The sequence below is a fragment of the Octopus bimaculoides genome, chromosome 4 (assembly GCF_046866305.1).
Source record: "Octopus bimaculoides isolate indiv1 chromosome 4, ASM4686630v1, whole genome shotgun sequence".
In the NCBI taxonomy this organism is placed as follows: domain Eukaryota; kingdom Metazoa; phylum Mollusca; class Cephalopoda; order Octopoda; family Octopodidae; genus Octopus; species Octopus bimaculoides.
This window is the reverse complement of record NC_142931.1, coordinates 94087753-94110145: the sequence shown is the minus strand read 5'-3', so window position 1 is coordinate 94110145 and position 22393 is coordinate 94087753. Positions and strand designations below refer to the sequence as shown.

At 37.5% G+C, this 22393-nt stretch overlaps 1 protein-coding gene across 5 annotated transcripts in view; it reads right to left on the bottom strand.

Annotated features, from left to right (window-relative positions):
* The window catches only part of LOC106877781 (uncharacterized), a 248611-nt gene that overhangs the window by 20070 nt on the left and 206148 nt on the right, over positions 1-22393 (bottom strand). For all 5 annotated transcript variants that reach the window (XM_052967253.2, XM_052967252.2, XM_052967255.2 and 2 more), the window contains 2 exons: positions 14296-14389; positions 13014-13123 (listed from right to left, as the gene is read on the bottom strand). In XM_052967253.2, coding sequence (XP_052823213.1) covers positions 13014-13123; positions 14296-14389 — 204 coding nt within the window. The remainder of the gene's footprint in view (positions 1-13013; positions 13124-14295; positions 14390-22393) is intronic.

The following is a 22393-nucleotide window of genomic DNA, read 5'->3' as shown; positions in this document are numbered from 1 at the left end:
AACGAAGTCATTCTTTTTCTTTTTTCAAATATACAAACACACACACACACACTCATATATATATATATATATATATATATATACATATATATACAAACATATATATATGCATATATAATAGTATAAACAATATATATATAGGCATATTCATACATATATGTACATACCTACATATATATGTATATATATACATGAATATATGGGTACAGGACGTCAAAAAATGTGAAAAAATGAAAAATGAGAACATAAAAAAACAAAAACATGGAAAATGAGCTTTTTTTAGAACATCGAAAGAAACAAATAGAGAAACGAGACAGGCAACATAAAGAACAATCCCTTCATCAATTGTCCCCATATATATATATATATATATATATATATATATATATAAACACACATGTATACATATATACATACATATACACACACACATGTATACATATATACATACATATATGCATATATATATATATATATATATACATATATATACATGTATATATATATATATATATATATATATATATATATGCACACACACATACATACACACATATATATAAATATATATATATACATATATATATATATATATATATATATATATATATATATATATATATATATATATATATATATATATAAGCATAATTAAGGGTTCAGCAAATATTTGCTTCACCATATACCGAAGTTCAGAAATAGCAGCTAAAAAAGCTGAGAATCCCACAGATAGCATCACTTGTAACTCACAAAGGCAAAAACAAGAAGAAAAAACAATGAAAAACTAACCAATTCCGAAGGTTAACAGTAGACGCGTTCCTGGATTATGATTGATACTCAATTTCCTTCATCAATACTGTATTCCAGCAGCAAATTTGACTATGCTAGCAAACTGTGCAAGCATGAACGAGTAATATTGGTGAAGCAAATATTTGCTGAACCCTTAATTATGTTTATGAATATATACGAGCTTTTAAATAAGTTCTCCACCAATAATGGTGCTTTCATACCGATGGGCTTGGTAAAAATTATTAATTGTTAATTGATTTATTAATTAATAAATTGATAATCCTTTACCCTTTTAATTTGTTATATATATATATATATATATATATATATATATATATATATATATATATATATATATATATATACATGCATACATACATACATACATATGTATGATGGCCGTTTACTCATGACCTAGGAAGACCATCACTGATACATATATATACATACATTCATACATATACCCAGGCCTATTATCCATTTTTTTAGGAGTGGTTAGCTACAACAAGACACACCAGGCATTCCATTCATTTCCCAGCTCAAAGAGGTAAGCCCTATCCTATGCTTAGGTTAAGGTATAAAACGTAACGCCCCAATATCAGTAGTGGAGCCTGATAGCATATACTAGTTTACCCCCACTGCATCATGCTGGTTCCGTACCCCTTTGAACAACATCAAATTCATTCATCCATCCATAAACACTCTCCAAACCTTCCTATCATTTATAAACTCTCTTGCCTCTCTCACTCCCAAACCTCTAACCACCAAAACTTTCCTCACTCCATCAATCCGCACAAACTGAGGTCTGCCTCTGGTTCTGCTACCTACCACTTCTGCTGCCTACTACTTCTGCCTTCATCACCCTCCTTACCATCTACTCCTCTTCCATCCTCTCCATGTGTCCAAACCACCTCAACATTTGTCTACTCATTTCGGTTGTCAGTTTTTCTCTCATTCCTGCTTGCCTTCACACCTCATCTTCTTCATCCATGTCACACCAACCACAGCCCTCAAACATCTCATCTCAAACACATCTAATCACCTCCTTTCTGCCTCTCTCAGCCCCACTGTTTCTGCACTCTATAACATTGTCGGAACGATCATGTCCTCATACACATACACAGAGATATATATATATATATCAGCATCATCATTTAATGTCTGCTTTCCAGGCTGGCATGGGTTAGACATTTTGACTGAAAACTGGTAAGCCAGGGGGCTGCACCAGGTTCTGATCTGATCTGGCAAGGTTTCTATAACTGGACGCCCTTCCTAATGCCAACCACTCCAAGAGTGTAGAGGATTTTTTACACCGGCATCAACCATAACTACAGTCTCACAAGCTTGGTATATCGTCAAAGGTCTTGGTCACCTGCCACTGCCTCCATGGGGCCCATCACCTGAATAGTGCTTTTTATGTGTCACTGGTACAGGTGCCAGTCAGATGGCACTGGCGTCAATCACAATTACGATTTCACTTGGTTCAACAGATCTTCACAAGCCCAGCATATCACCCAGTGATTGAATGATGCTTTTAATGAGCCAGTTACACAACCTTAAGCTTCGAGACCCTCCTTTTCCACACTGGTCATCTTCTGAGCAGCCATTTAATCCTGATCCTGAAGTCACTGACTACTAACCTATGTTGTGAGATGCATTCTTCACCTGGGAAAGTTTTGGCATTTATAAGCAGCCATCTTTCTTGTTTCCTAGAGAGAACGTAGTCAATCTGACTAGTGTGCCCACCAAACTGGTAGGTGAATAGGTGACTGGCAGGTTTCCTGAAGTTAGTATTACAGATAAGATCATTTGCATCACAGAACTCCAGCAGTCTAGTCCCCTCATCATTGCAGGAACCAAATCCGTTGCCACCATGCACACCATGGAAGCTCCTTGGATGTTGACCAACATACCCATTGAAGCCCCCAGCCACAAAGAGGAGGTCCCTGGCATTCATTGACAAGCTAGTCTGCTAGAGGGTGTCATAAAATCAGTCTTTCTGTTCATTAGGTAGCCCTAGCAGAGGGGCATAAGCTGAGATAATAGTTGCTATTCCATGTTGCAGCACTAGTCTAAGCTTAAGTATTCTATCACAGACTCTGACTACCTCGGTTACCTTATCAACTCATTTCTCAGCAAGGAGTATACTCACGCCTCCAACTCCATCACTATTCCTAACCCAGAAAATCTTATACTCATGTTGTTTGCCAGTGAGGAACCTAGCAGAACCTCTTCTCCACCTTACCTCCACAAATCTACACAAATCTTCATGCCTCTCAACAATCTCACCAGACCTACCTTTCAATGTGCCAACATTAAGTGTGCCAACTCAGAAGGTGTGGAAGGTGTGGGCCAGCAAAACACAGAGATGAGGGATAGCATTATGCATCTGAGAAGAAAGCTCACATGTGCATTTGGCAGACATCATAAACATACAAATAGGCATTAGGGCTACAGTTGAGGAAACAATAGAATATTTGGATAAGATAGCGGGTAATAAAACAAAAACAAATGAAGGGATGGAACTTTTTAGAGCAACAGTAAACAGAATTGAACAACTGGATTTCTTAACTTTACAATAACATACAGCGTGGAATATATATATATATATATATACATATATACATATCTATATCTATAAAAGGCAGGATGGTATGTGTGTGTGTGTGTGTGTGTGTGTACGTGAATGTAATTCATGCACGTCCACAAATTAGCACGCATATCGCTCTAATTTTAGGAGGACATTGGTCACGACCATGGCTGTGCTTTTGTCAACTTATTCTTCCCAAGACACCTGCGGATTGAAAATCGATTTTCAACCATAACTTTTACCAATTTTGAACGTCAGTGAAATCTGTAAGTTTGCTAACATGAGTTATGTCCCTTTCTTTCAATGGTGAAGAGGTGTGTGTGTGTGAGGGAGAGAGAGAGAGAGAGAGAGTGACAGCATACATTTTTAAAATTTATTTTTCCTTGCATCTTTTTTGAGTGAGGGACTGAGAGAGAGTGTGTGTGTGATAGCGTAACACCCCTCTCTCTCTCTGTCAAACACTAAAAAAAGACAGGAGAAAAAGTAAATAAATAAAATTTACGCTCTCTCTCTCACACTGCAATGCACACTTCCCCTCTCTCTCTCTCTCTCTTTCCGACAACACACACCTCTCTCTCTCTCTCTCAGTCAATCACTCACACACTCACTCAAAAAAGGTGTGAGGAGAAATAAATTTTAAAAATGTATACTGTGTGTGTGTGTGTGTGTGTGTGTGTGTGCATGTTTGGGAAACAGCATACATTTTTAAAATTTATTTTTCCTCGCATCTTTTTTGAGTGAGTGAAAGAGAGAGGGGGGTTGTCGGAAAGAGAGAGAGAGAGAGAGAGAGAGAGAGAGAGAGAGAGAGAGAGAGAAGTGTGTGCTACTGCGTGTGTGTGTGTGTGAGAGAGAGAGAGAGAAAGAGAGAGAGAGAGAGAGAGAGATAGTGTAAATTTTATTCATTTACTTTTTCTAGCATTTGTTTTTAGTGCGTGTTTGACTGAGAGAGAGAGAGAGAGAGAGAGAGAGGCATTATACTATCACACACACACACACACACACACACACACACACTCTCTCTCTCTCTCTCTCTCTCTCTCTCTCAGTCAATCACTCACTCAAAAAAGATGAGAGGAAAAATAAATTTAAAAATGTACACTGTCACTCTCTGTCTCCCTCACACACACACACAATCAACGTACACCTTCTCTCTCTCAAACACACACTTTTTTTCTTGCACCCCACCATCAACATATACACATGTCCCTGTCATTTTCTCTCACTTTCACTTTATGCTGATATCAAACGAAATGTATGTTTCCACATCAAAAAACAAATAAAAATTTTTACGGAATTTACCTAAAGCTGTACCTTAACAGCTGATAGATCATTGATTCAAAACAAAAGACAGCCCTCACTGAAACTTATCTCCTGCCATAAAACCTTCAATGATATAATGATATCAGAAATAAATCACTGCTTTAATCCCCACCTCAAAAAACCTAACATCCAATTAGTGGGACACTCAAATGGGATAAAGAGTACATGCATCACAACAACAATAACACCAAGCGTGTGTTTGTGTGTGTGTGAGTATGTGTAGACTTACAATATATCCTATTGTTAAGAAAATTTTACAATCATTCAATAAAACTCAAATGGGATAGAGAGTACACGTTTGATCCACCTAAACAGTGCAACGGGACCCACTTGGTAGTCAAGTCCCTGACGCCCCACTTTATTGAGGCCACCATTGTTATGGGGTGTGGGAGGGGGAAATGTTTTCATTTCAAGGATGCACCTTTATCCCTTGGGGGAAGACATGCCGTTTAACTTCTGCAGATCGCAGTTCCTGGTAAGGCCATGCTTTGCCATGTCCATCAACAAATCCCAAGGGAGGCATCCATTTGGGGAAGCAGTGCTTTTCACATGGGCAACTTTATGTGGTCTGCTCCCGTGTGGGGAGTAGAAACGCTCTTTTTGTGTATGCTCATAGAGTTAGGCTAAAAGGGCCAGGCCCCTTATTTTTTTGTTAAGGCTGTTAGTAAGCCCCTTTTGCTAGGTTAGCTTAGGCTTAGGTTAAGGCTTAGTTGTGATCCGAACATAACCTCTTCTGACACAGAGGATCGGGAGCCCTTTTGGGCGTTCTATTTTCCTCGCTGGAAGGATTCCCAGCCCATGGGACAACGGGGGTTTGATGATGGGTGGGGTGTTTCGAAAGGGCTGGCATGTGCAGCCTGATCACTTCTGCCGGTCAAACTCCCAACCCATGCATTCCAGTCATGACACTGATTCTGCAGAACTGGGTTGAAAACTAACTTTAAAGTATAAATATAGATTTTTTGAATCAGCAATGTTGTGTTCAGTTAAATCCTATTTGGGGTGAAAATTCAATAAACTGATTCCTTGTGGGATTTTCCATTCAATCAGGATGAAAAATCGATAAACTGATTCCTTATAGGAGTTCCCACTAAAATTGATTACACCCCATTTTCAACCATAACTTTTACCAATTTTGACATAATTTGTTCAAACTTGATGCTGGAATTACTTAAGACTCCCCCACCCCACCCCTAAAAACAATCGATGAGTGGGAAAATCGATAAACCAATTCCTTGTGGGATTTCCCAATCAAATTGTCTGCAACCCATTTTCAGCCAAATGTTTACCAATTTCAATGGATTTCGCTCAAGTGTGATGTCGGTGTAACTTAGTTTGGTTTGAAACAAAGCGTTTGATTAGCTTAATAATGCTAACTTAATCCCGGGCAACGCCGGGCTAAACTGCTAGTGTATATATATATATATATATATATATATATATATATGTATAGCAATAAGAAAATGGAGGGGATTAAAAGGTGGTATTCATCAACTTGCAGACATTGCATTATGTCAATTTACTTGTTTATTTGTTTACTAAAAGGACAATAATAATAATGCACAAACACATGTGACATATTATGTCATATCAGTAATTAGAAGAATGACATATAGTGACAGAAAATTGGATATCCCATTTTCTGATATGACATAATATGTCACATGTATTTGTGCATTATTATTATTATTATTGTCCTTTTAGTAAACAAATAAACAAGTAAATTGACATAATACAATGTCTGCAAGTTGATGAATACTACCTATTAATCCCCTCCATTTTCTTATTGCTATATAAATTAATGGTAAAATAACTTTTTACTCGCACCCATTTATTGCACTTGGTAATGTAATTGCCATGCAATGAAAAAACACTAGTGTAATAATAATTGGGTATTCTTCCAGCAGTATATTGGATAGATATTATCTCTTAGTGGGTTGGATTCACAACCCCTAACTTTCTTGGATTTATATATACTCTTTTACTCTTTTGCTTGTTTCAGTCATTTGACTGTGGCCATGCTGGAGCATCACCTTTAGTCGAGCAAATCGACCCCAGGACTTATTCTTTGTAAGCCTAGTACTTATTCTAGCGGTCTCTTTTGCCGAACCGCTAAGTTATGGGGATGTAAACACACCAGCATCGGTTGTCAAGCGATGTTGGGGGGGGGGGGACAAACACAGACACGCAAATATATACACACACATACATATATATACATATATACGACAGGCTTCTTTCAGTTTCCATCTACCAAATCCACTCACAAGGCTTTGGTCGTCCTGAGGCTATAGTAGAAGACACTTGCCCAAGGTACCACACAGTGGGACTGAACCCGGAACCATGTGGTTGGTAAGCAAGCTACTTACCACACAGCCACTCCTACGCCTATATATATATATATATATATATATATATATATATATATATATATATATATATATATATATATATATATATATATATATATATATATATATATATATATATATATATATACACACACACACACACACACACATATATATATGTATGTGTATATATATATATATATATATATATATATATATATATCGAACCATCTCAAGTGTAACTGCCCAAAATGGTCATGACTTCTGGGACTTGACTGATGAAAGAAAGCCAAGAATGATCCGTTTTTTTGTCTGTCCTTCTAATTGTTGTTTCTCCTGTCTGCCTTTGTATTGTTTATCTGTCCGAATGTTTTAATGTCCTCTATTGCGTTTTTGTTTCATTTCTCTCTCTCTCTCTCTCTCTCTCTCTCTCTCTATATATATATATATATATATATATATATATATATGTAGAGAATCTTGCATGCATGAAGTGGATTCGATCCACCATAGTCAAATTTAAATTGAACAGCAACAGAACTTTTCCCACGTTGGAACAATGGTTTTTCTCTGACAGCAGTTTAATATTTTTCCAGATGCCTTTAGCTAGGCCGAAATAATGTCTTCACCACTTGACCCTTTCTGACCTCTTCTACTCCAACAAAAGCTAGAATAGAGATAACAAGACCACTAAATTTATTGTTCTCAATGATATGTCTATCCTTCTAGATAGTTATAAAAACAAGAAACCTCAAGCAAAATAGAAGTAGTCACTTGGTGACAACAGAGCGAGGCAGCTCGTGACAATTTAATTAGTTATGGAATGGACTGCTATAATCATGACCACAATGGATGCAGCTACTAAGAAAATAGCCAGCGAGAGAAATGAAGTTTACTGCCAGCAACTGTGAGACAACATTTCACACCTTACAACTCTTACTAGTTCTAATTCTATTCTCTTACAACACCACTATCTCTCTCTGTGGGTTACTACTAAACAATGAAGAGGACACAAACACAAGCTTTACTTCGCATGTTTATAGATCTATCATAACCTGCCCCTCGTGGTAAGGTATTGTAACGTAACGGTAAATAAATATTTCCTTAAAACTTCATGAATTGTTCATCTTTTGCATCCTGCAACATGCCATTATAACAACATATATTTAATCATTACAATTGGTAACTACTCAAATTATTATTGTTACATACGTATATATATATATATATATATATATATGTATATATATATATATACATATATATATATCATCATCATCGTTTAACGTCTGCTTTCCATGCTAGCATGGGTTGGATGATTTAACTGAGGACTAGTGAACCAGATGGCTACACCAAGCTCCAATCTGATTTGGAAAGTTTCTACAGCTGGATGCCCTTCCTAATGTCAACCACTCCAAGAGTGTAGTGGGTGCTTTTATGTGCCACTGGCACGAAGGTCAGTCAGGTGGTACTGGCAACGGACACGCTCAAAATGGTGTATTTTACGTGCCACCTGCACAGGAGCCAGTCCAGTGGCACTGGCACAATCTCGCTTGAATGTTTTTACACGTGCCACCAGCACAAGTGCCAGGAAGGTGACGCTAGGCACAGGTGCCATCACGATTTCACTTTCGCTTGCCCCAACAGGTCTTCACAAGCCGAGTTTCATGTCCAATGAAGGAGACGACGTTGGCATGGGTGCCAGTCGTCGAATTTAATATGATTTCGATTCCGATTTCACTTGCCTCAACAGGTCTTCGCAAGTGGAGTTTTGTGTCCAATGAAGGAAGGTACGCATAAGTGGGCTGGCTACACCCCTGGTGGAGGCCTTGGATTTATGTCTCACTTGGCTTGCTGGGTCTTCTCACGCACAGCGTATTTCCAAAGGTCTCGGTCAGAAGTCATCGCCTCAGTGAGGCCCAATGTTCGACGGTCATGCTTCACCACCTCATCTCAGGTCTTCCTGGGCCTACCTCTTCCACAGGTTCCCTTAACTGCTAGGGAGTGGCACTTTTTCACACAGCTATCGTCATCCATTCTCGCCACATAACCATACCAACGCAAACGTCTCTCTTGCACACCACAACTGATGCTTCTTAGGTTCAACTTTTCTCTCAAGGTGCTTACGCTCTGTCTAGTATGCACACTGACATTACACATCCATCGGAGCATACTGGCTTCATTCCTTGCGAGCTTACGCATGTCTTCAACAGTCACAGCCCATTTTTCACTGCCATGAAGCATGGCTGTTCATATACATGCGTCATACAGTCTGTCTTTTACGCTGAGTGAGAGTCCCTTTGTCGCCAGCAGAGGTAAGAGCTCTCTGAACTTTGCTCAGCTATTCTTATTCTAGCAGCTACACTTTCAGCGAACCCACCCCCACTACTAACTTGGTCACCTAGATAGCAGAAGCTATCAACTACATCTAGTTTTTCTCCCTGGAATGTGGCAGAAGTTGTTTTCTGCACATTTTCAGTGTTTATTGCTCCTGAACATCTGCTACATAAAAAACTAACTTCCTAATTAACCTGCCTTTGATATTGCTGCATCTCTTATGTGTCCATAGCTTGCACTTGGTCCATCTTATAGAGTTTCTGCCCACGCCTTTTCTACGGATTGAGCAGGGCCATCTACCTCAAGGGGTTTGTGTTTTGTCTACCTTCCTACTTATTAGGACTGGTTTTTGCTAGGTTGACTCTAAGGCCCTTCAATTCTAGTCCTTGCTTCCACACCTGAAACTTCTCCTCTAGTTCTGATAGTGACTCAGCATTTAGAGCAAGGTCATCAGCATAGAGGAGCTCCCAAGGGCATCCTGTCTTGAATTCCAGTGTTATTGCCTGGAGGACTATGATAAATAAGAGGGGGCTGAGGACAGAACCTTGGTGAACCCCTACCTCTACCAGGAATTCTTCACTATACTCATTTCCAACCCTCACCTTACTGACAGTGTCTCTGTACATGGCTCGCACAGCTCTCACTAACCATTCTTCTATCCCTAGTTTCCTCGTTGACCACCAGATGAGGGATCGGGGGACCCTGTCAAAAGCTTTTTCCATGTCAATGAAAGCAAGGTACAGAGGTTTATCCTTGGCTAGGTATTTCTCCTGAAGCTGTCTTACCAGAAATATAGCAGTGGTGCTTTTCCCGGGCATGAACCCAAACTGCATCTCATCTAAACTGACTCACTCCCTAATTAGTTGGTCTATGACCCTCTCGGTGACTTTCATTACCTGATCTAACAACTTGATACCTCTGTAATTATTTGTATCTAAAGCGTCACCTTTACTTTTCTAGCAGTTGATAATGGTGCTGCTACACCAGTCATTGGGTATGACTCCTTCATGTATCACCTGGTTAACAATACGGGTGACTAGGCTATAGCCGACACTGCCAGATATTTTGAGCATCTCTGCAGTGATTCCTGATGGGCCGGGGGCCTTCCCTGTCTTCATACTCTTAATTGCTTTATCTACCATGGTACTGTCAACTCGGATAGCTGGTCCCTCTGTTGGATCGACATTTGGCAGACTCTCTTTCTCCCATTCATTCTCTTTATCGAGCAATCTTTCGTAGTGGCATCTCCAAACCTCTTTCTTTGCGGCCTCGTTTAGTGCAAGCGTACCATCATCCATGCGAACACATTTCTCTCCCATGACATCACAATTTTCTCTCACACACTGTCTTGCAACACGAAATACCTCAAGTCTTTGGTCCTCACGGTGCAGAACATTGACAAATTGTTTCTTATCTGCTTCCCCTCTGGCTAAATAAACCTGTCGCCTAGCTTCCCTTCTGGTAGTCTGATACAATTCCCTGCTACCACCGTTCTTCCAGTCCTTCCAAGCCTGTTTCTTTAACCTAATAGCCCTGTCAACAACATTGTTCCACCACCACACTATTTTGGGTCAGGAGGGGACTTTGCTCTATCTACAGATCTGGTCAGTGACCCTCAGCAGGTTGTCCCGTAGAAACAAGCAGTTGTCTGCCACGTTCTGTGAAGCTATACGCCCCTCTATTTCGTCAAATGCTTCGAGTAATAAGTCTCTAAATCCCTGTCCATTCACAGGATCTTTAAGCTTCCAGATCACATATACATACACACACACACACACACACACACGTACACGCACACACACACACACACACACACATATATATATATACATACATATCTTATATATACATATCTTCAACTCTTATTTCTAGCAATGCTGGTATTATCTTGTATCCTTGATTATATATATATATATGTGTGTATGTGTGTGTGTGTGTGTGTGTATGAGTTCTTTCTTCTACGCATCGCTCTCACTTCTTACTACAAATCTCTTCTTATAGATGTAATAATTCATTCTTCTACTATTACCGTCTCCGATGAAGGGATACATTGGATTTTCCCTGAAACCGCTTTATACATAAAATATAATTCTAACTTTGCCATTAATCTCTTTATCTTTTTCTTTCTTTATACATACATATATATATATATATATATATATATATATATATATATATATATATATACACACACACTCATAAACACACACACATACATACATATAAATTGGGTCATCCCATAAATAATGCATGAACTAAAAGACAGAGAGGGACAGAATACACTACCTGCAACAACTTGCTTTAAAAGCAGGTTGTAATTTAATTTGTACTTATTCTTAGTACAAGTTTTGAAGAGTGCAGTTCGATTTTTACAGTAATTTTTTGAAAGTTATAATGGAAGTGTCAAAGGAACATATTCAGCGTATTTGCTTTATGAGTTCAATGAAGGCAACAATGCAACAGAAAGTGCAGTATATGGGAATCGGACAGTAAGCATAAGTCAGTGTCAATGATGGTTTCAGAAATTCCAAGCTGGAAACTGCAGCCTAGAAGACGAGCTTCATCCTGGAAGATCTGTAAAGCTTGACAAAGACATCCTGCAAACCTTGGTGGAACAAAATCCCATTGTAACTGTTAAGGAACTAGCAGAGAAGCTTGGGTTTGGTGATTCAACCATTCATTGATACCAGCGCTAGAAGAAGAATGATCATCTTTGATTTCAAAATGAAAGGTTTTCTTCTATCAGGATATTGCTCAGCCACATACAGCAAGAAGGACATTCCAGAGGCTGGAGCAGTTTGAATGGGAAATGCTGCTCCATCCCCGATAATAGACTGTGATGCTTAACTGACATTACTTGCTCATATAATGTAAGATAATGAGAAAAAGAATATGAGAAATTAGAAAAAATACCAGAGCCTAAAATACAAACTTCAAAGAATAGGAGCCTTAAGAACAAGTTGCAAGAAGTTTGAGTGGTTAGTTGAAGATGTTGGACATCAAAATGAATTTCCTCTCTCTTTAAAAAGCCTGTTTGTTTGACACAACAAGGATGATAAGAAAGATGTTTGATATCTAAGGTTGTATAATGCAACTGGACATGTAGTAATCCAATGCTGGCAAAATATCAACAAAATGCTAAGTAAGCAATAATAAAAACAATAAGGATGGTTTCAAATTTTGGCACAAGCCTAGCAATTTTAGGGGGAGGGTGTTAGTTGATTGTATTGATCCCTAGTACTTAACTAGTATGTTACTGACCTGAAAGGGTGAAAGGCTAAGTTGACCCCAGCAGTATTAGAACTCAGACTGTAAAGAGCTGGAAGAAATGTAGCTAAACATTTTATGTGATGTGTATGGCAGAAACTGGGGAATGCTAGAGTTAACGTACTTCATGGTATTTAGTTTCATCCTCCAAGTTTACATCCCAAGATTCACTTTGCCATTCATCCACTTTACCTTTCATAGTATTGATAAACGAAATCCCAGACACATTTTAGTGTTAATCCAATCAATTTCAACCCAACAAATTTGTAATCTTGACCCAATGTAAGGAACCATTATTATCAAGCTATATTAAGAAAATAAAAATTAATCCAGACTCTTGTTGCTGGGAATTCCCTTACCATCATAGTATGAGAAAGAGGAGTAAGCTGACATTGCACTTGTGTTTGTTGTAATCTCAAGCAGTAAAATATGGTTTGGTTTAATTCTGAATGTCCATTTACATTCTTTCCTGTTAAACAAACAAAAAGAAAAAATGTTGAGAATTTGAAGCTATTATATAAGTTATATTATAATTAATCAATTAATGGCTTATGTTGGTGGGTTTTTAAAATGTTGGGGAGGCAGTAGTGAATGGTGTCCTTAGTAGTGGTGATGACTAATGATAGTAAAATTAGTGATTGTTCTTGTTAATTAGAACAAATCAGCTCCACTTGAGGAAGGTCAATTCACTGTTTGGATGTAGACTTTAGGCAGTTAGAATATGTAATATAGAAAGGGTTAATGGCGATGAATGTTATAGTAGCAGCAGCATGTTTTCATGATGTTGGAGAAGAAGAATTTCTTGCATCTCCTTCATAAAAATGCTTTGAAATTTTTTGGGGGTCATCAACTAAATTCATTTATTTCTTTCCTATATTATCAAATTAACATGAAAAATATATTTATCATAGCATTTTATGACCTTTTGTTGCTCTGTTCTTTCTCAACAGCTTTTGTTTATTGTTTTGAAATTTGAATAAATTTTACCCTTTTTCAAACATAAAAGTGCAAAGTCAGTGAAAATGAGCTTTTTGACAGCTACTTCTCTTTGCTTTCAGTCAAGGTCCCAAAGTCACCAAAATCATTTGAGACATTTGTGCTGTGTATGGAGAAGGCACTATTACTGAAACAAGTACACAGAAATGGTTTTCATGCTACAAGTAGGAGAAATTTGACTTCAGACTCTTTGCATTTTAGCTGATCTGTTCAGTTCAATGAGAAGCTATTGAATGAGCCCATCTGTGAGGGTCCATACCAATCCACTAGGGATGGTCTCATGATATCATCACCAGTCACCTTCACTTGATGGTGAAGGTGATGGTATCAATGTGCCATAGAAGTGAGCATAGAAAGCTATAAGCTTGTTGTGTGCAATGAGTTACACTGCTCATGGCTTTTTCACAACTTTCTTGGCTGTCAATAATGATAACTGAGGGAGGTTAGACTATTATGCTTGTTACGAATTAGAGGGAATAAATATTGAAGCCATGGAACAGAATATAAATAGTGAGATTATTATCCAATCACTAACATACTGGATGCAGCATGATCTTTTTTGTCTAGAGACTGAAATTTTAATGAAAGAGATATGTATTAATTAATGATCCTTGAACAAATACTAATAAGTAGGATAATACATACACATCAGGGTCAAATAGTGCAGTTTGTGGAACATTCAGGAATCTTTTTGGTCCACTGACGACATCAATAGTGGGGCTGAGGAAGCAGGAAGGAACTGTAAAATATTTTGGCAGATAAAAGATAAATGATTCACCAAGTCTTGTTGCCTTCATAAAAGCAGAATTTAGTTTCAGGTTTTGTAAACTATTAAACAGAAAGAAGATCCATATCTCCATAAAATAAGAAGCTAAATCTATCAGGAATATTTCATTTTTGTATTTTGAGAAGGTCATTATGCCAGTGAGAAACACATGCACTGTCTTTTTCAATTCTTTTATTATTATTACTCAACTACTTAACCAGTTAACTAATCAATTGTTTGATTAATCATTTGGTCAATCAAACAAAGTCCCTTTGAGTACTTTTATTACACTACCATTCAAACCTCATCAATGACATGCCATGTTTACTCCACATCTTCATCGAGTCTCCTAACTTACAGATTCTATATTTATATCTATTGGGATGGGAGAGTGTACAAGGTAAATTTCAGAAGTTTTGAGACTTTTTTAAGAGAAGCAGTTATAACTGCTCTACATTAATGTAATTTTACTATATAACTGTAATGTTAGTATATATTGTAATTTTAGTGTGTAATAATAAATTTAGTATATAATATCTAATAAACTGAGTTGCCAACTTTTTAAATCCAGATTGAAGAAGGTGGCTGTAACATACCCTAATAAACATTTCTTGTCACAGCTGACAATTTTCCAAAATGCAGATGGGCCATGAAGACAATCTGGAAGCTCACTATAAAGTTTTGTGATCAACTGGACAAAAATACAACAGAAACTTATGAAATGCTCCAGACTGTTTATGGATTAATTTATATGAGCTGAGCATCTATTTTTTGCTGGCACAAGAAGTTCCAGGATGGTATACAGGAGGTAAGAGAGGATGAAAGATGTGGGAAGGAGAGGGATGTTAGAATATCAGAGCTGAGTGAGAAAATTCACAATTCTCTAGATGAAGACCATTGTGTGTCAATAAAGACAATAAGTATACAGTTTGGAGTTGTTGTAGCAACTGTAGACAGAATTATTCATGAAGACCTGAATCTATACAAATTTTGTTCCCAGGATGCTCAGTGAGGAAATACTCATTCTTTATTGCTTTGAGTTATTAAAATGAAAGATGAAGAGAATCATTGAGTTGTGATTTTATCTGTACCATCACAAAAAGTAAAACAGCTGGATTTGAATGTCTATACACACATGACATGCATGCAACACCCCCTCCCAACACGTGCAAAGGCAAAGACACTAACTATAAAATAAATATCATCATCATTAACATTTAAAGTCCATTTTTCATGCTGGAATAGGCTATATGATTTGACAGGATCCAGCAAGCTGTAGGATTGTGTTGAGCTCTGATGTTAGTTCTACAGTTGGATACCCTTCCTAATGTCAACCACTCTACAAAGCATACTGGGTGTTTTTTCATATTGCCAGAAGAAGGAAAAAGGGGCAAAAGGAAAAAAGAATAGAGAAAACCCTCTTTGACTAAATGGGGATGGGTAGTATTTGAGAGGGAGACGTGGAGCAACAGTTTTATGCTAAATGTTGGGAGGCTAGAGTGTAATGGAAACAGAAGCCCAGGAGTCTTGCAATTGTGATACAAGACTACTTTGCAGTATATAAGGATGAATGGGAGTAGCTGGAAAGTTGGAAAGAATACAGTAGTGGTGGGGGGATAGGAGGTAAGTTTCATAACAGTGAAAGGAGAGATGGTTAGAGATGGGGGGGGGGGATTATAGAGGAGAATGTAGCAAGTGATGGTGAGAGATATTGGAGTGTCTCAGGAATTTGATTATGGTAAAGTTTGATGGTAGATATGGGCAGTAATTGAGAATGATAGAGATAAGACTGGAGTATGTCAGAGAAAGAAAGAAAGAGGGGGACAGGGAGGAGGAGAGAGAAAGAGCAATGGCTGAAGGCACAGAAAAGAAATGACAGGTGGAAATAGTGTGGGAAGGGATGACAATGAGAAATGGAAGTGGTTTCAGGGGGAAAAAGGAGGAAGGTAACTGAGAGGGAGGGGATGTAACATGTGATTATCTTGCTCTCAGGTGATGACAGCAGCTGAATTGTAGCAAAGATAAAAGTGTGATGTGATGTAGAGCAAATGCTTGATTGGGTAGCAAGTGTGGAGCAGGGGTAGGGCCTTGAACATACAAACACAATGAAGGTGGTTTTAGGATATCATTTCTGCTGTGATGGATGGGTCTTCTCAGGCACAGAAAATCATCAATCATCTCTAAGGCTCAGCATCTTTAGATCAGTCTTCAAAACTCTGTCCAGGTCTTCCTGGGTTTCCTTTTTCCACAAGCTCCACCTGCTTTAAACAATCAACACTTCTTTATGCAACTATCTTCATCCATATGCATCATATGGCCAAACCAGTGCAGAAGCACTTCCACACTACATCTGATACCCCTTATGCTTAATTTTTCTCTTAGTACATTAATACTCTGTCATATATGTAGAACTGACATTCACATCCAATGGAACACACTAGCTCCATTTCTCTCTAGTCTTCACATGTCTTTTGCATTCAGAGCTTAATATCACACTACGATATTGCATTACTGTTTGTACGCAAGTATCATATAAACTTCCTTTTACTTAGAGAGAAAGACTTTTTATTGCCAACAGAGGTAAAAACTCTCTGAATTTTCTCCATCTTATTCTTAGTCTAACAATTTCACTTTCAGAACGTTCGTCTCTACTGCTGATTAAGCCACCTAGGTAGTAGAAATTATCTACTATCTCAAGGGAACCTCCATATTATTTGAGAAAATCAATTTTCTGTGAATCTTCAGTTTTTATGGCTCCTAACCACTCATACATTTCACAGAATTTACACCGTACACATATAGAGACACATGCCCACACACATATGCATAAGCACTCTTACAGAATCCAAACCATGCCACATAGATTCACACACACACATACACACACACACACACACACACACATACGTACACATGCATGCACACGCACACACACACACACACACACACACACACACACACACACTTTACCTCACACATATTCTCACTCACATTTCTATAAACATAACATTAGAATCTGTAAATTAGGAAACAGAGAGACCTGAAGCAGACTTGGAGTTGAGCGGGCATGTCATTGATGAGGTTTGAATGGTGGTGAAAGTCCTCTGAAGAACCTAGGTTTATCAACAATGATTAATCAAACAATCTATTAGCTAACTGAATAAATGGTCAACTAGTTGACTGGTAAAAATAAAAGAAATGAAATAGAGCCAATGCATGTATTTATTATTAGCATAATGATCCTCCTGAGATGTAACAGAAACTATCATGAATAAAATTACAATATCGCATACTTATTTCTAGCATATCTCATACTTATTTCTATGTGCTAGTCATTATAAATACTGTGATGTTGGAAGTCGAGGAGTCAATATAGTCGGGAAGTCAATATAGATAGTTGTGTTTTACTTGTCTAACTATACTGCTATTTCAGAGTGGGTGAAATAACAGTCCAACTGAGGATTACAACAGTGGCGACAAGGAATTAACAAACTCATAAGGAATTAACAAACTCATAAGGAATTAACAAACTCACCAGGATTAAACAAACTCACATAGAGTTACAAAACTCACAAAAGTTTTTTTGTGTAAATTTTAAGTATACAAAATCGCAAAATTATGGAAGATTTGTTGGCTGGTTTGCTCAAGTTACAAAAACAGCAACAACAACAACTGAAAGAAGAACAACAACAATTACTATTACTGCAACAAATGCTGCAATTAATGAATTGTAGCATTTATTGCTGTAATAGTAATTGTTGTTGTTCTTCTTTCAGTTGTTGTTGTTGCTGTTTTTGCAACTTGAGCAAACCTTCATCTGGTTCATACTTAAATTCCATTATTGAGTTAACATTTCATTAAAAGAATGCTGTAAAGATGTTCTCGCCAGATTATGTTACTAACTCAATGATGGAATTTGAGTATGAACCAGATGAGGGAGTTATCTTCAAGGTGTACTATAGAAGATATGAACAGATCTTCAAAAAAGAGTGCAAAGATTGAGACAACAATATGAAAACACATCTAATCTTAAAAAAACTGGCAGCAGGAGAACATGAATGTTACAACGATTATGTACTTTTGAAAAAACTTTCTGATATAAACTTTAAAAATACAATAGACATATTATGTAAAATTTTAAGAAAGCAGAATGCTTTCTTTGTGGAAAAATTGGACATGTAAAAGCACACTATAAAACCAAGATGACAAAACGTTGGAACAGAGAAAAAAGAATAAACAAGATGTTGTTGAAAGAAAACGGTAATGTGACAAAGAGGAAATTTGTAAATGTGAAAATTAAAGATATAAGAGTAAAAAGGCTGTTAGATACTAGGAGTGATATTACCATTATGAATGAAGAAACTTGGAAGTATATCAGTAAGCTGAAATTAAGTAAATCTACTAAAGTAGCCCACAGTGTCATGGGTAAAAGATTTGTAGAAATGACTGTGCGAACCAAGGAGATGGTGACAAATGGAACAGGCTCCTTTTAACGCGTCGCACAATCGACACAAAATATATAACATAACATAAGAGAGCTCACATGTGAAATGCAAGGAAATGCCAGCAAGGAAAGAGAGAGACAACCATTAAAGATATATAGAGAATAAGGTCTATTGGTATAAACTAAAATGTCTGTGTAAGTGTGAGTGAGTGCGACATAATAACACAATATATATGACAGGCCGTCGTGTGAACAAGAGTGTGTATACATAAATATGTGTGTGTGAGTGAATGAGAAATACAGAGCATGGAAAAGAGTCTGTAACATGGACGATAAACATCCTGAACACAAAGATAAGAAAACACCAGTTCATAGTTCAGGTACACAGTAAATAGAAAGTCTGTATATAAGAGGTTGTGGCTTCAAAGCAGAGCTAAGTCACGTGATGTGAAGATGAGGCTTCTATGCCGAGCCGGTTACTTGAATACAGGAGATTCTCATAGGTTGATCTGGCTGTTACTTCGCGGTGGAAACAATTCACACTAACAGCGTCAGGAGAAGCTGCGGTTGCTGTTGGTAGCGTGTATGTAGTGGCATCATGTTGCCACTGGTGACGAGACTGTAGTAAACATTTGAACGGTGGTGTTGATGTCGTCACTGGAAACTGGCTGGTTGGTGTTCTGTGTGGTCAACGACCAGACCTCAGAGAAATCTGAAGCCGAGACAAACTGGCGTGGATAAAGCAGGCTATTTATAGAGAAAAAGGGGCTCCAGAAGCCTCTGAAAAACACTCTCTCACGTGACCTTATCAGAAGGCCACAATTGGTTGGTATGCACCCTGGTGCGAAACAGAACCAGTGACAAATGCCACGCAAATAAGAACCGATCAGAGTGATGGACACAGCAGGGTCCAAGGCGGGCTGAAGGCTAGATGTTACTCGCTACGTTCGCATTTGTAAATATATAACCGAGAGAGGTGGTTTCCCTACAGGTTGTATTTTGTAGGTGAATTTGTGTGTAATGTGACATTTCATGACCAAATGGAAAAGGTAAAGATATATGCATTCAAAAATTCAGTAAATCTACTTGGCACAGAGTGGATGTAACTGTTCAAAATGTGAAATGTGCCCATAATTGTTTTGTCTGGGAATATAGTCGGTTCAGTTGAAGGTTGTAATGTGGCTGAGGGATTGAAACGCAAAAGAAAACATTTATTTCCACTTGTTTTCTCAGATGAACTGGGCTGCTGCACAAAAATGAAGGCAAAAATTGTAATAAAACGAAGTGCAACACTTGTATTTAAGCCAAAACAGAATGTACGCATCATGGCGCTAGAACAGGTAAATAAGGAACTTGAAAGACTTGAAAGCCTAGGAATAATGGAGAAGATGGATCACTCAGATTGGGCAGCACTTATGGTCTATGTTAATAAGAAACATACTAAGTTAAGAGTTTGTGCAGATTTTTCAACGGGGTTGAATGATTGCTTAATCTCACATAACTACCCATTGCCAAGTCCTAAGGAAGTGTTTGCAAAACTGAATGGAGGGAATTTCTTCTCAAAATTAGACCTCTGGGAGGCATATTTACAAATCCAAGTAGAAGAAGAATGCTCACAATTATTAGCCATTAATACATACCATGGCTTATTTAAATTTAAGTGGCTTCTCTTCGGTGTAAAAGCAGCCCCTTCCATATTTCAACAAGTAATGGGTACAATGCTGGTGGACAGTGATTTTGCTATCACTTATCTAGATGATAACCTAATAAAAAGTGAATCACATGAACTACATGTAGAACACGTAAAGAGGGTATTCGAAAAGATAAGAGAACATGGTTTTAAGTAAAGTGAAGAAAAATATGAGTCCTTTCTGAAAAAAATTAAATACTTGGGCCAGATAATAGATAAAAACAGATGAAAACTGGATCCATCCATAGCAACTGTGATAAAAAATATGTCCACACCGAGTAATGTGACTATGCTACAAGCATTTTTGGGATTAGTGAATTATTATCAAAATTATATCCCCAATACACACAATGTAAGGGCCCCACTCAATGATCTGTTAAAGAAAAATGCAAAATGGTGCTGGACTGATAAGTGTCAGAAGGCATTTGACAAATTAAAACACATTTTAAAATTGAACTTATCATTAACGCATTTTGATCCAAAGTTGGATATTATATTGGCTACAAATGTGAGTGATTATAGTGAAGGAGAAGTGCTCCTACACAAATATGATGATGGGAGTAAAATGGCTATAGCTTATGCGTCACAATCATTACTACCAGCTGAAAAGAACCATAGCCAAATAGAAAAGGAAGTGTTAGCAATTATATTCAGTCTGAAAAAATTCCGTAGAGTTATTCATGGAAGAAGTTTCTGTCTACAAACAGACCATCACTCACTACTGTCAATATATAGTTCTAAAAAAGGAATACCAACACACACAGCAAATAGACTACAGCAATGGAGCCCTACATTATTGAATTATGATTACAAATTGGAATATTTACTGTCAAAAAAACTAGGGCATGTGGATGGTTTGTCCAGACTGATACCGAAACACTGTGAACCATTAAGATCAGAAGGAGAAATGAAAAAATGTAATGTGGAATGTGATACAAAAATTAATGGTGACCCTTGAAGATATAAAACTAGTTGTAGAAAAGACAAATTCATAATAGAAACGAATAGTGGACAAGAAAAGTAAATAGGAACAAGATTGGTGTGAAACAAAACCAAGACATGAACCTATACTCAATTTGTGATGGCGTACTGATGTATGCACAGAGTAGTAATACCTGAAACATTGTAAAAGAAAATGTTGAGGGAATTTCATGTTGGACATCCAGATATTTTGAGGATGAAAGCTTTAATACGTAACTACATATACTGGCAGAAATGGATAGAGAAATTGAAAATTTAGTAAAAGGCTGCAGAGGGTGTGCTCTAGCAGCAAAATTACCAACAATAAAAAGTGAAACTTGGCCAAAAGTAGATGTTCTATCGTTGAGACTACACATCGATTTCACTGGTCTCTCAAATGGTTCATACTACTTAGTGATAGTAGATAGTAGATAGTTTCTCTAAATGGCCAAACATTCATAAGTGCAAAAAGCCAACCTCCTCAGCTGTGACAAACTTTTTACATGAGCTGTTTGCGAGATTTGGTGTCCCAAACACAATAGTGTCTGATAATGGAATGCAATTTGTGTCTTTTCAGTTAAAAAAATTTCGTAAAACGTTTGCTGTTGAACATGTAACTATGGCACCATACCATTCCAGATCTAACGGACAAGCAGAACACTATGTTGATACATTTAAGAGAGCCCTAAGAAAGTTGAATAAGGAAGTCATGGATTATGTAGCTCTACAACAATTCTTAAGAGTATACTGTATGACACCAAATTCAAATACACCAGCAGGTATGTCACCAGTGGAACTGATGTTTGCGAGGAAAATAAAATCAGTCTTCGACAAATTGCTACCTGGCAAGAAAAGAAAAGTTGCTATGGATAATACAGCAAGA